Source organism: Epinephelus fuscoguttatus, linkage group LG2, assembly GCF_011397635.1.
Source record: "Epinephelus fuscoguttatus linkage group LG2, E.fuscoguttatus.final_Chr_v1".
NCBI classification, from domain to species: Eukaryota; Metazoa; Chordata; class Actinopteri; order Perciformes; family Serranidae; genus Epinephelus; species Epinephelus fuscoguttatus.
This window is the reverse complement of record NC_064753.1, coordinates 37,387,384-37,401,215: the sequence shown is the minus strand read 5'-3', so window position 1 is coordinate 37,401,215 and position 13,832 is coordinate 37,387,384. Positions and strand designations below refer to the sequence as shown.

Here is a 13,832-nt window from a genome sequence, read left to right as displayed (position 1 = left end):
CTTACAGTAAGGCTGCTCCCTAATGCATTTTAGTGTTGTTGTTTTTTTTTTTTTTTTATGTCTGCAGTTTTTTTCTATTCTCAGTCAGTAACTTATTTTCGGTCACAGACAAATGTACTGCCCTATCAGTTTTGGTTTTACCCCAGATCCTACATTTATGATCAATGAACTCAAATCGCCGACAGAGGGGTGCTCTACTACCTGGCGCGCCGTAGACATAGAAAAGCGATACTAGATCAGCTATACAGTGCACCAGAAGGATGCATGGTTGATCATTAAAATGCGTTTTTAGGTAGTTTTAACGAATGGATACGACAGCGTAGTTATGTGTGTTTTTAGTTGAGAAATATGGCCTGAGTGAGAGTTGAGTGAAGTTCAGTAGTAGGTGTTCCCACTCTAGATGTTACATTTCTATGGCCATTCAGTCGTGCCTGGACAACGTCGGGAACGCGCATGTCAGGTTCGCTGCAGAGATCCCACTGCCTCTGCTCTCACGATTAATCGTAGGGATGGTGTTGACAGCGAGAGGCGACGGGCGGCCCGTTGTACATGTTTGAATAGATGACAGGGCCAGTTGAAGATACATTCACGCGGGTCGAACACTAATTCACCGCAACCTTTTCCCTCTGTACTGGAAGACGACGCTGCCAGGCCGAGGACAACGTTAACGCTACTGATGGAATTCCCAGTCGTTGCTAGATGGAGAAACCGAAAGGGTGGACTCGCTATTAATAATTAAAAAAAGCCCCACCATCTGCTGCTAAAATATAAGGAAAATGCATCTGCATCAGGTGCTGACGGGAGCTGTAAACCCTGGGGACTGCTGCTATTCGGTGGGAAGCGTGAATGACATTCCGTTCACGGTGAGGTTTTATTTTGATATTATGTGCTCGAGATGACACCCGTTGAAGCTAACGGCTGACTAGCTAGCTGGGTAGTTAGCTAGCTATCGTTCTATTGGCTTTAAACGAGGCTGGCTAGCGAGCTAAAGCGCTGGCTAGCCGGGCAGCGGTGTGCTAGCCACACTGCCGCACCGAGGGATTCACAAACAGTGAGTCGAGACTACTCGGGGCATCCTTATCACAAACCCTCTGTCGTTTACCTTGACAGTCACTCCCGACATTGACAAGCTAACATCCTCGAGTAGGCGCTCAACGGTAATGTCAGCATCTGTCCTTTTAGGGGAGCGTTGTATTATTTATCGCTCCGAGACAGATAACGCTAGCCACTCAAATGACCTTTAGCTGCATCTCGTTACATTAGAATTACAGCCAGGGAATCCCTTTGCGCAGCCATAACATTATTGGCAAATATTTGCAATGGGACACGCTCCGGTGAAATTTTCGCAGTACACATTTCAGGTGGATATGGGCGGATAATATTGCGCACCGCCACGGGATAAAATGTTGTGTTTAGTTTGGATGCAGGACTAGCTAAGCTCGCTACCATTTGGCGTTAAATCCTCCTCACGGATCATTAGCTCGCTGTCATCCTAGCATCAGCTGCGCCAGGCATGACGTAGAGAGCCATATATGGATACATGAGCTAGAGGGCTGGATGGCTGTGTTTTGGTGCTGGATATGACATATTCAAAAACGTGGTGCCATCTGTCATCATTTTGAGGAATATAATACACTTAGATTTGCTCAAATCATGCCATCTAGTCTTTTGCACATATGCTGATCAAACACTATACCTTGAGCCAAATCATGTGCCTGTTATTCATTCACCTCTTTGGGCTATATACTCTCTGTCTGTCTTTGTGCCTCAAGTTGACAGGACCGAGAGGCTTTGTCATTATTCCATTAAGTGCAATGAGACATGGGAAAAACCTGCGCGCTGATATTAGAGCCTCTGTTGTGGTGGCAAGTAGGACAAGCTGCACAATAGTTCATACCCCCAATAAATGTTGTCTCTTTTTCCTTAAAAATAGATCGCTTGAAGGAAAAACTCAAGAGCGCAGTAGAAAGCATAACTGCATCCTAAGTCAGCTCTTGTATTGCGAGCAGAACATGACTGATGGTGACGTTATTGATAGCTGCATGATCTTCCATCACATCTAATTTGGCAAACCCCTCAAAAGCCATATATACATATGACATAGTTACATTCTCTAGGATAGTTTTTACCCGAAGCTTTAAAAGTTTGCAAGGTGAGAAAATGTGCTTGCACTTTCTCGTTACATAACAGAAACCAGACAGGAGAGTCTTTCAGTTAAAGATTGGTTCCAGATGGAAACAGTTATGTCATGAGTTTTGTTGTGTTGATGACCACATAGGTTGTCGCCGCCCTGCCAATCACAAGGACCTGATTCGTAAACATTTTATGACCCTAGTTCACACCAAAAGTAATGTGAATGCATTAGTTAATTTCTGCCAATGCAGGCTCACAGTAAATTCTTGAGCAGCTCTGTTTCATGCCACCATTCCCTCATGCTGAGAACACTGTGAGTCTGTCTAATGGCTGCCAAATCTGGGCTTGGTCTGTTCCTGCTGCCTATTAGCAAAATGGTGTTTTGTTTTGTAGATGATGTTGTTACATTTTTACCTTTTGGGTTTTTTTTATATATAGATATACAGACAGCCTCACCTCACTCATGTCTGATTCCATCGGTTCCCTAGATTATAGCGCAGTAATTCATTGCTCTGTTCATTTCTGTCCCCCTTCTCCCCTTACACTGACCCCAGATCAAGGCTATTTGAATGTAAACAGGCGAGCTGAGTACCTCGGGTCATATCTGCTCAACAGCATAGGACAGAGTAGGTTGTGAAGCCAAAGCCTTGCACGTTGCCACAGGGCCACAGTTTCTATGCCTGGTGTTTTCTTTCTGTGTCTGAGAGGGTATCTGAAGAACACTAGACATCATGTCCAATGCAGTTACACTCACGCTGACCCCCAGGGCTCATAGGCCAGACCCTGACATACACACATACACACACGCACACCTAACTTACAGCAGCCATGAATGCATCAGTTCAAATGAGCGAGCATGAAGCTAGAGCCTTATTGAATATGGAATCATTCTCTCTCCATGCTATTGGTTTCGGCCTCTGAATGTTGCATGCTTCGCTCTTGACACATTGACAGAAAGTGAAAGACGTATAGTTAAATGGAGTTTGAATGATGCACAGTAAAACGAAGGTGCCCTGTTGTTGCTGGTCCAGTGGGCCAATAGATGGTGGTGGATAGTCTTTTGTTGAGATCTCACTGTAGTTACAAGGGTGGATAAGAAGGAACAAGATGGCGAGAAGTACGAAGAGATGCGCTCATTATGTAGACATAAGAAAATGGCATTCTTTATCACCATGAAAACATAATGTCGGCTGATTTTCACTAATTCACTAATTCCCATTACACAAATTGCTGCGTCATATTTTTATTCTAAATGGTTCAAGTCTATTGAATGACAAATACAACAGAACAACTGTTTGTCTTTTTGTGTATTCACTGTGATTTGTGTCTGTTGTTTACATTGCAAGTTAAACCCAGAGGACTAGTTGATAACGTGCTTTTAAGAGGCTGTAAAAATCAGAGTTTTAAAGACTATTTTTAATGTCTCTTACAATGCTTTTTGATCTGTGGTTGATTTTGTAAATGTACAGACAAACGGCCCAGTGGGTTTGATATGCAGAGCTGCAGATGTGTGATCCTCTAAAAATAGAAGACTTGTGTAAACTTCAAAGCACAGCGAGAGAGTACACGCCCCCACCGAGGCTCCATATTCCTCTGATTTTTGTTATTTTGATAATGGAGAATATTTATCCTGCATCTGGATCTTAGACTACATCAGAATACAGATATGGTTACATAATCTAAGACAGTGGTGTCAACTGGCTGAAGGCAGATGTGATTTCCAGATTACTTATATCCTGTCTGGAAATATTCAGGTTTCTGTGTATTGTGCAAATATGAAATTTGCATTTGTGTTTCAGACTCATGATCTACGGTCTTTCAAATTAAATATGTGACTGTAGTGATATATATTGTAATGGCAGAATGCTCCAGAATTTTGTTGGAAAGCTACAGGCAGATATTGTGCATGTCTTCAAATTCGGTTGCAGTTGCTCAGTGCATTCAGGTATGGAGTGATGGCATTTTATGTCAAATTGGCCATGAATACAAGATTTTGGACACCATTTACAGAGCAGTGTTGTAAACATGAATGACTAACGTTTTCCAAGTTCATCATTTAAGTGCCTGAATTCAGAATAACAGGAAAATCTGACAGAAATGGGAGCGGCAGACACCAAACTGAGGAATTAAGGGGAAGAAAAGTTGCTTCTGTGTCTTACAATTTAATATTTATAAGCCAAAAAGTAATGTGCATTATAGATGATGACATGGTGAAGATGTTGCTCCAAATCCAAGCTTAAAACAGTTCCTTAGCCTGAGGTGTAAGTGTCCAACAAACTACTTTAAAATCTGTTCCTGTAGTTTTTGATAAGCTGCTGACCAGGGGTAGACAAACAAAAGAGCATTATCACCCTTGCCTGTGTTTCCAGATCCATTAAGTGGCTGCACATTTAGCCAGCTGGATACATTGATTAAGTAAGATATGTTATGACCAACAGGCAGAATGGAGACTGATCGAAGCTGGACCTGGTGTAGTTTGGCTTTTAATGCCCACTGCTTGACTGCAGTCATACTGCAGAGAAAACAAGGCTCATATGATCCGACCATAGACAGTGGGATCAAAGTACAGGTCTGTGATTTAGCCTGGGATAATGCCTTAATGTAGATTGACAGAGACAGCAGGCTACTACGGGCCAGAATTGATCATTTTATGTGTTTTCTTTTTTTTAAATATTTGCAGCTGTAGCTTTTGAGGACAGCTCAAAGCCAGCTTGCTAGCACAAACATGAAAATGGTACACACGGTAGCAGCTGGGGTTTTGGAGCATGATTGCATGATTGCGTAAGGCATTGGAATGAGGGGCATTAGGTGGAAAGGCAGAAGTGATCTCTGACTCTTCCTCTTATCTACTTTCATTTTTACAGCACACGACCTCACTAACCCATTTCTTCTCAAATACATTAACCTAACAGTGGTTGTCAAATACCGACAACCTTTTGTTGGTAGTCGCACTGAACCACCAACCCAAAGCACTGGTATCTGATGACCTGGGAAATGAGACTCAACAATCAAGTATTCATCTCTGGAATTTCATACAGCACCTCTCCACATAGCATGTGGATGACCATGCTGTCTTCGAACAGACTAGAAATAGACTTCACTGACTGATCTTAAAGCATGATACAGGGGTTTCCCAGAGTTGGGCCAAAGAAACCAGCCCAGATCTGTGAGTCAGTGAGAGATGCTTTTGTTACATCAGACAGCAAAAGAGACCATGACATATTGATAGCCTTTTTCTCACCTACTATATCTCTGGCTAACTTGAAAGCGCAGTACTGGGATTTCTGAAAACCCTTGAACAGCTCCGTGTGCTCCCAGAAGGGCCAGGTAAAAAGCAATTCAAGCAAAAAGGTCACATGACTCCATTTGACAGTAGTAAAAAGAATATTGTTCACTTGCAGTTGTTTCCACCAGAGATGCAACTGCTTTGTGAGTGTTAATGTGTTATACAGAGGTAATATTTACACAAAGGCAGCAGCGTTCTTGATGTAAGCAGCTTACATGACTGACAGGAAGGAAACCTTGCTGCTTCAGGGTTGTACTCATTAAGTCAGCAGATTTGTGAGCTACACATTCCTGGGTGTGGATCCAAGTACATTCATAGACAGAATCAGTGTGCTCTAAATTCTGCCCATTACTGAATTAAATAAATATCCTGGCTGCTGGCAAAACTTTTAATTAAGTAGAATGGGCTTTCAGCAGGTCTTCATTCCTCTCTTGTATTTGTTGAATGGCTGCCTTTGATTGGAATAAATTCTTTGTTGACTAATAGTTGTAAGGTTTCAAGTCTCTGTCTCCTTAATAGTTTCACCCCTCAGCAGAAAAACACTGTCATACAGAGAGATCTCTTCAAATCTAGTGTTTAATAAAGACCAAAGCAAACCATTATTTTGCTGCTACAGATGGGAGATGTAATTTTCTAGTAATGACTGTTGAGTATCTCACTCCCTATTAGAAGACCCCAAAACAAACATAAAAGCAGCTGATCTAGAAACTGACTGCAAATTTCTTAGCTGATGAAGACACTAATGACAATTTTTGCCCTGGTTGTTTGTGCTGTTATGCCGAAAACACACCAAGCAGCGGCGAAGCACAGCTCACCAGTAATTCCATTCTTCTGCGGCAGAGAGGCGTGTGTATGTGTTTCAGGCGGGAAAAAAAATTTGTAACATAGGCTAACATGTTACAGGAGGCAATGGACTTTGTGTACTGATTCTCTGGCTGTAATCCGCAGCCAAAAGTTAAACTATCCTCCACTTTTAGTTTGGCAGGAAGTTGCAGCAGCATCAAATGGCTGCAGCTTTCCATAGATATTCCATGGCAGCTTGCCGCAGGCCGCGCTTTGCTGCTCCATTGTTAAATCTTCCATCTAGACTATATATTAAATTGTGTCAGTGTTCCATGATGCCTTAAAGTATTATGCTTCTACTACTGATGAATCATCTTTATATTGCTCTCCATCGGTATCTTGTTGTTCCGTGTGCAGGTAGATTTGTGGATGTTGAAAGAAATGCAGGACACACACAAGCCCAAACCAACAGAACAAAGCATAAATGATAGGTCATTCTGTTTGAGGCAGATACATACTCATGATTACAGTACCAGCCTGGCTCAAGGTCCTACCAGCTCCAAATTAGCTCCCTGACAAAGACAGTAGAATGGACTCACACATAGTCTTGCGTGTGTGTGTGTGTTGGGGTGTGTGTTAGAGGTACACAGCAGTCCTAGACCGTGCGTGACGGTGACCGCTTTTAATTCCAGCTGTAATGTGCAGGAGCAAATGCCGCAGTAATAGTAAAGCACAGAGCGCTCCTCCCTTCCTTCTTTTTCTACCTGTTTCACATATAATGTCATGGTATGTAAAGTACAATCCTACGTGACAATCTTCACTATAACTTCATCCTCTCCTGTCACTTTATATTATACCTCTGGCTGTAACGTTGTCCCGCTGTGTGACCCAGTGGTTCCCAGCCTCTCCTCCTGTTCTCCTGAATAATGAAAGACACAAGCCGTCATCCTGACTGTACTGTTGCTTCAAGGCCAGCTTGCCTGTCTCCCAGGTGCTGCTGCCATTGCTGCCATTCTACACACAGTTGCCAACTGCGAGCAAACACCATTGTATCATCTTACTTTACTGCCCATAATCCAAACGCAGGTTTGCCTGTTAAGCGTGGGTAATCAGCATGCACTGTGTGTGTCTGCTTATTGCACATGAGTAGGTGTTACTTTTTTCATGCAGTTGATCTGTAAAACAGCACCTAATTATAGTTTTACTGTAATGTTGTGCAGTTTTTGTGATAGTTTTATCACCACTACCTGTCAGTGATATGGTGGTGGTTTAAGATAACTGCCAGAAAATCAAATATTACGAAATGTTTGACCAAATACCATGATATTGATTTTGCAACAATATTGTAAGGTTGATGATTGGTGCTCTCACGACATATTTACACAATGAACAATGTGATTTTTGATAAATAATCATCAGTAATGTGGATATAAGGACTTAGTAAGCTAGAAGAGTGATAACATTTGAACAGTCAGCACATTACATTACGTTGTTGTATTGCAGCCTTTAAGACAGGGAAAAGACAATACTTAAGATATCCAAAATCTAAGACAATATCTAGTCTCTTATTACGATATTGATATAATATCGATATATTGCAGAGCCAGGGTCCGACATTAACGCTTTGACTCACCGGCCAAGGGAACTGGTAGACGAAAAATCCACTGGTCAAGCTTAGTTTTTTGCTGGTCAAAATAATATATTGTTTTCTTGTAGGGGTGCGAATCACTAGAGGATCTATGATACGATATTATTTACGATACGATTTTAAATATGTTGCAATATGCTGAGCATTGCGATAAAATATATTGGGATTTATTACTTTTTTTCAACTGTAAATTATGTTGCCAAAGGAACACTTTTTTATCTAGAAAGATAAAAATGTTTTCAGTCTGTTCATCTCACGTCAGCCTTTTTTTTTTGCAGCAGCAGTAAAATGTATCTAGTGGACAAAAAAAACAATTGATTATATTATATTAGCAGGCTGCCTAAAGTTAAATTTGTGCTTTTTATTGTGAAAGCTAATAACAGAAGGAGTGAAGCTGTAATACACTATAGTTAAAAGTGTGGGAGGCAACAAAGAGTTTGCTGTCTTGGTGAAGACAACAGAGCCTTCGTGTTACTATTTTATCACCTTTACAAATATGGGTGCAGGGTGCAGTGGTGGCAGCAGACAGGTGGAAAGTGATACTTTCACAGATCAGCTGATGTCTTGCACAGTTAACAGTGCTGCAACAGTAGGAGCGCTTGGTCAGTTTCATGGCACAATGCATGTAAAAACACATCTGTAGTGTGTGTGTGTGTATGTGTGTGTGCCATACTCCAACACAGACAGGGGAGGAGCAGCAGAACACAGCGCACATTAATTGTAAAGACTCTCAGCATAGTTTTATATTATATGACTATTTTGGTACAAACATGTACCAGACAGTGTGGCAAGATTTACTCAACAAATTGAAAAATCTACCCACATTTGGTGCTTGGCAAGTGTTCATTTCCAACCCTGTGCCCAGCCCTAAGTCTCAGCAGTTCATTTTCATTTATTCACTGCAGCTTGATCTGATTTGGTTCTTCTTCCTGTGCCCATTCCTCTTTCAGGCTTACGGCTCAGGTTGTGATGTAGTGATCTTGGCCAGCGACTTCGACTGTGTGCAGATTATCCCGGGAGCTCAGAATGGAAACATACAGGTGGGCTGTGTGGAGTGCTCCCACCAGCTTGGCAGGGTAAGTGTTGACTGCACACTGAGACACGCTCCCACTCGCAGTTTTTCCGTGCAGCCAGAAGACATTATGAATTACGCTGAGCAAAAAAGAAATACATTTAGCCCTGCGTTTGCCCCTGTCTTGTACTGCCTGTGCTCTCCTCTCCTCTCCTCTCCTCGCTATCCTGCTCTCCCGCACCACTCCCCACCTTCCCCTCTCCTGTGGGAATGGCTTTGCAGAAGCACTGATGGGGTGAGTAATGTTGTGATGATGAACACAGCTCTTTATTTTTAGATTGCTGCGTCCTACGGAAACACAGTCTGCATCTTTGAACCTCTTTCTTCCAACCCAAACAAACGCCACAAGGTGAGCAGGAATGTCTGTATTTGAGACATATACATAGTGGTTTGAATCAATACCTTGTGAGCTTAGTCACACTCGTGTGCCAATAACATTGCATGGTGTGTCACTCTCCTATCACTAACAGCAGCTTAACTATCAGTGGCAAAAGACAGGACAGTTCTTCCTTGATGCCATCACCTACAACCTGGCCTGGGACCCACAAGGTACGCCGATGCTTTCTGTGTTTAACTGATTCACCGACTGTCTGACTAAATTAATCCACACTACGCGCAGCTCCTATTACAGCCCCCTGCGGTTTGTCTGGAACGACATGTGCAATCTGCATTATGTAACAGTCACAGTGTGCATGTGGCTCTGTGTATTGTAGTAGTCAGCGCGGGACGAGAGGTGTGTAACATACTGCTTTTGTGTCTGCAGGGAACCGTATCCTAGCAGCAACCGAGCGGCTCCAGCTGTGGGCTCCTCCGCTGACAGATGCCCTGATAGAGGAGGAGGATGGGCAGTTGACTGACGACAAGCCCCACCCTGTCCTCAATGACTGGAACTGTGTCTGGCAGTGCAAGTACGTTTTTTATTTTTTGCTTTGGCACATACTGTAAGAGCATCCGATTTGATTGACATGGATTGAAAACATTATGCACATTAGGTCAATAGCAGAATCAAAATCCAAAGATGATCTGGTGCAGAGCCAAGTGCAGTTACTCAGAGAGTTGCTTTTGAAGAAGATGGTCTTGTAGTGCAGTTGACGAAGCAGATATATATAAATATCCAGACACTGTAGTTGGCTGAGTGTGTCTATAAATGTCAAGTCAGTAAAAGCTCTGTTCAGCCAGGTTTTGTCACAGGTGATTTTAAGTGAAAAAAATACGTTGCTCATGTTTAAAAATACTCAAAATTGAAGTGGATTTTTCTGAGCACTGGCAGATGAGTCAGATTTTACATGTGTGCACTTTTCTCTTTGTTTAGTTGGAAATAAAAGGGAGGCATAATGTTTTGGCAGTCAGCTGATATCTTCTGTTTTTTTCTGTGATGCAGTAAAGAGTTAGTCCCTGCCCTGTGCAGACAGATATTAATTTTGAAGAATTACGTCATTTTCTACTGATAAAAGTGTATATATGGTTACTTATTATCCAAATTCATCTGCACTCAGCCTCACATTAAAGGTTTGTATGCACTGTTGTAAGCCACTCTTTTGAGTCTGTGGCCTGTGCTTTAAAAGCTGTGCAAACAGACATACAATGCCATCTTAGTAATTGTCATCTGATGACACATGTGCATGCCCTAGAAAGCCACCAGAACAGGGAAGTGCAAGCTGTGAAATTTCCAGCAATAGCTCATGCACGACGTAACCGAGCACACACACTAACAGCTGACGGAAGAGTCACTCGTGTGTTTGTTCCTTAGAAAGTTTCCCATGGAGAAGTGAATATAGCTCATGCCGTTGTTTGTGCTTGTGTGCCTCTCAGGACAGCTGCATCTGTTCACATTGCCAAGTGGTCTCCTGATGGGGAGTACGTTGCAACAGTTGGAAAGGTACATTCACGTAAACATGTTGCAAAACAACAAATGTTAATAAATTGTAATTGTATGGTCTGCGGTGATGTTTTCATATAATCTATATTCGTGCGTGTGTTTGCATATGCAGGATGACTGTTTACTCAAGGTGTGGTATCCCACCACGGGCTGGCGCTCTGCAGTGGTGGTCCAGGAACCCTCCGATAAAAAGCCTCTTCCTGTTAACTTCTCCTTTGTTTACCTGGCTCATCCTCGCTCGGTCACTGGTATGTCCTGGAGGAAGACCAGCAAGTACATGCCCAAGTAAGAAAGCAGACATGATCATACAGTAAGGATGGCCAGTGACATGTTTATTTATTTAATTATTTTTTACATCTCTCTTTTGAATCAAGTGTTAATGAACAGAAGTGTACAACTCTTAACTGTGTATAATGCTAATATTGATTAATTTTTGTGTATCTTGTCTGTTATACATTTCTGTTTTTGTTAGGGTAAATTTGAAGGAATCAAAAATAATAAAAACACTGTCCTGATCACCCATTTTTAATACCTTGCATACATTACTTTTATGGCAAGTTTACAGTGATTTCAGTTTATGTTCTTGTATACAACACTTAAAAAGCTGTATTCATGCAAAGGGCAGATCAGTGGTTCCCAACTGGTCCAGCCATGGGGTCCAGATTTCTCCTTAGTCATTAATTCAAGGTCCACACATTTTAATATATTCAGTGTCATACTTGAGTTTGGCCATGTTGTCCAGCTGGTTTGCTGTCTCTGTCAAGTAGCTGCCTGTTAGTCACTCATTCTACAGCAGGAAAGGGCACTTAGGAAATTCACTGTACTTTCAAATAAAGTTTATTTTTACAATCTTGACATGTTTTCAAGTCACTTGCGGTCCATTCAGAATGCACCTGCGACCCACTTTTGGACTGCGACCCACCAGTTGGGAACCACTGGTGTAGACTATGCCTGACTGCAAAGTTTTGTAATTCACCCATGGTTACCACTGTCAGGAGTAGTCAGCCCTATGTACTCTGGAATGTGACAGAAAGTACATATAGTTTGTGTATTAGGCTTGTCACTAACATTTTCACAGCTGTAAGAATTTTCCTAGAACACCAGCCACCACTGGTGTTACCGAGTTTTGATAAGCTTCCCTTAGAACTCTGTCACACACAGCAGACAGGCGGTTATTACATGTAGCTGATGATCACCACAAGTTTCTGTATGACTGGAAAATTTGCACCATTTACACTTATCTGTGTCTGGTCAGCAAATTGAGAATGTTTATTCAGTGGTGGAAGCAGCCAGTGAGAGGCAGTTCTCTGTTTGGCCGTCCTGCTGAGGGAATCAGTAATTTCATCAGTTTAATGTGGCCTGTCCTTGTATCTCACCTCAGCCTTTCCTTCAAAAAAAGTAATTACTGATTGTGTAAGAGTTGCATTCTCCTGTTTTTTTTCTAGGGGTTCGGTGTGCAATGTGTTGCTGACATCCTGCGAGGATGGTGTGTGTAGGTTGTGGTCAGAGACGCTGCTACCAGAAGACAGCCTGCTCGGAGGACAGATCTCTGAGAACACACAATCCTTCAGCTCCAGCCTGCCAGGACTGGCAGGCAATAAGGACAAGATCCAGCATGCTTTAGAGGTGCACTTACTTACGCAGTCAGAACTAACCAGACATAACTAATTAAAGAAAATACAAAATTCCTGGCGGCAAATTTATATAAATCTGCTCTCTATGTTTTTTTCTCCTGTGTTATTCTTACTTAGTCAATCCACCATCTGAAGCATCTGCGCCGGGGCCGGCGACGGTCCTCTGCTCTGGTGGCACACAGTGAGCTGCTGCCCTCTCAACTTGGCACTCAAGACACACACACTCACCGCCACATCGCTCATCATGCCAACGCCCTGTGTCACTTTCATATCTCGGCCAGTATTAACCCCAACACAGGTAGGGTGTCTGTCGGAGTTCGCCTAGCAGCATTTCATGTGTAGTTGCACTATTGACCATGTAAGGGTTTCTTTGCAGATTAGTTGATAGTAGAGATCCCCTGAGATGATCATTTAAAGATTTATTCTATTATAGTATCTGATGGTTTGATTTTTTTGTTGTTGTTTTAAAGCTTAAATTAAAGAAATGGCTTTGTTGCAAAACATAAGAAAATGGGTATAAAAACAGAATTTGTTTTGCACAAAATGCACGTTGTGCAACAGTGAGTGATACAGCACAAATGGCGTCTGTGACTGAAAATAAATGACTCACATTAGTGAGCAACACATTCAGTGCAGCTGTGAATCTAGTTTAAACTTGAGCTATATTTTACTTAGCCTTTTTTCACTGCTTGTATCCATACATATATAAAGATCATCTTCTTTTTATCTCCCTCTTCCTCTGTCAGATATCCCACCAGTGCTGGCTGACTCTGCAGTGTTCAACCCAGACGATGGCACTGGTGGCGGAGGCTTCGTAGTTCACTGGCTCAACAATAAGGACCTCAGCTTCACCTCCTCCATGGATCTCTTTATGCTGCAGCTGCGCAAGTTTTCTGAACAGCAGCTGGACCAGACTACTGACGACCCCCTGGAACCTGAAGGATCCCCTATGAAATTTGACTTTGGTATGACCCACAGCCAGGCCAACACACATTCCCTAAAACACGCTGGCTTAAAAGCAAAATCAAGTTATAAAAAGCATATTGTTTTCTGTCTGTCTAGACCTGGACGAGATGTCTGACAAAGCGTCCTCAGAGCAGGGTGAGGAGGGTGAGCCAGGGGAGCAGGGAAGCACCAAGGCGTCCTCCCCGGGATCCAGCTCTAGCATGCCTCTGCCCTCCATGCTGCTGGAGAGGAAGATGGAGACTCTGATCACAGAGTGGAACAAGAGCCCGGACATGCTGTTCACCATCCACCCTACCGATGGATCTTTCCTGGTTTGGCATGTGAAGTACTTGGACGAATTCAACCAGGGCATCTTCAGACAGGTTCAGGTGAGCAGGAAATCAGACAGGATGTGGGGACAGAAAGTTTTTGCATCCTGCTTGTACTTTTAA

At 42.6% G+C, this 13,832-nt stretch overlaps 1 protein-coding gene across 7 annotated transcripts in view; it reads left to right on the top strand.

The window, feature by feature from the left end:
• Nucleotides 1-454: 454 nt before the first annotated feature.
• Nucleotides 455-13,832, top strand: part of dmxl2 (Dmx-like 2) — a 43,845-nt gene continuing 30,467 nt past the window's right edge. For 6 of the 7 annotated variants that reach the window (XM_049601301.1, XM_049601340.1, XM_049601318.1 and 3 more), the window contains exons 1-11: nt 455-863; nt 8,801-8,926; nt 9,200-9,271; nt 9,393-9,471; nt 9,686-9,830; nt 10,735-10,801; nt 10,914-11,086; nt 12,247-12,427; nt 12,553-12,733; nt 13,182-13,400; nt 13,498-13,769. In XM_049601301.1, the coding sequence (XP_049457258.1) occupies nt 777-863; nt 8,801-8,926; nt 9,200-9,271; nt 9,393-9,471; nt 9,686-9,830; nt 10,735-10,801; nt 10,914-11,086; nt 12,247-12,427; nt 12,553-12,733; nt 13,182-13,400; nt 13,498-13,769 (1,602 nt within the window). In that variant the 5' untranslated portion in view covers nt 455-776. The remainder of the gene's footprint in view (nt 864-8,800; nt 8,927-9,199; nt 9,272-9,392; nt 9,472-9,685; nt 9,831-10,734; nt 10,802-10,913; nt 11,087-12,246; nt 12,428-12,552; nt 12,734-13,181; nt 13,401-13,497; nt 13,770-13,832) is intronic. The other variant, XM_049601309.1, reaches the window with a different exon arrangement.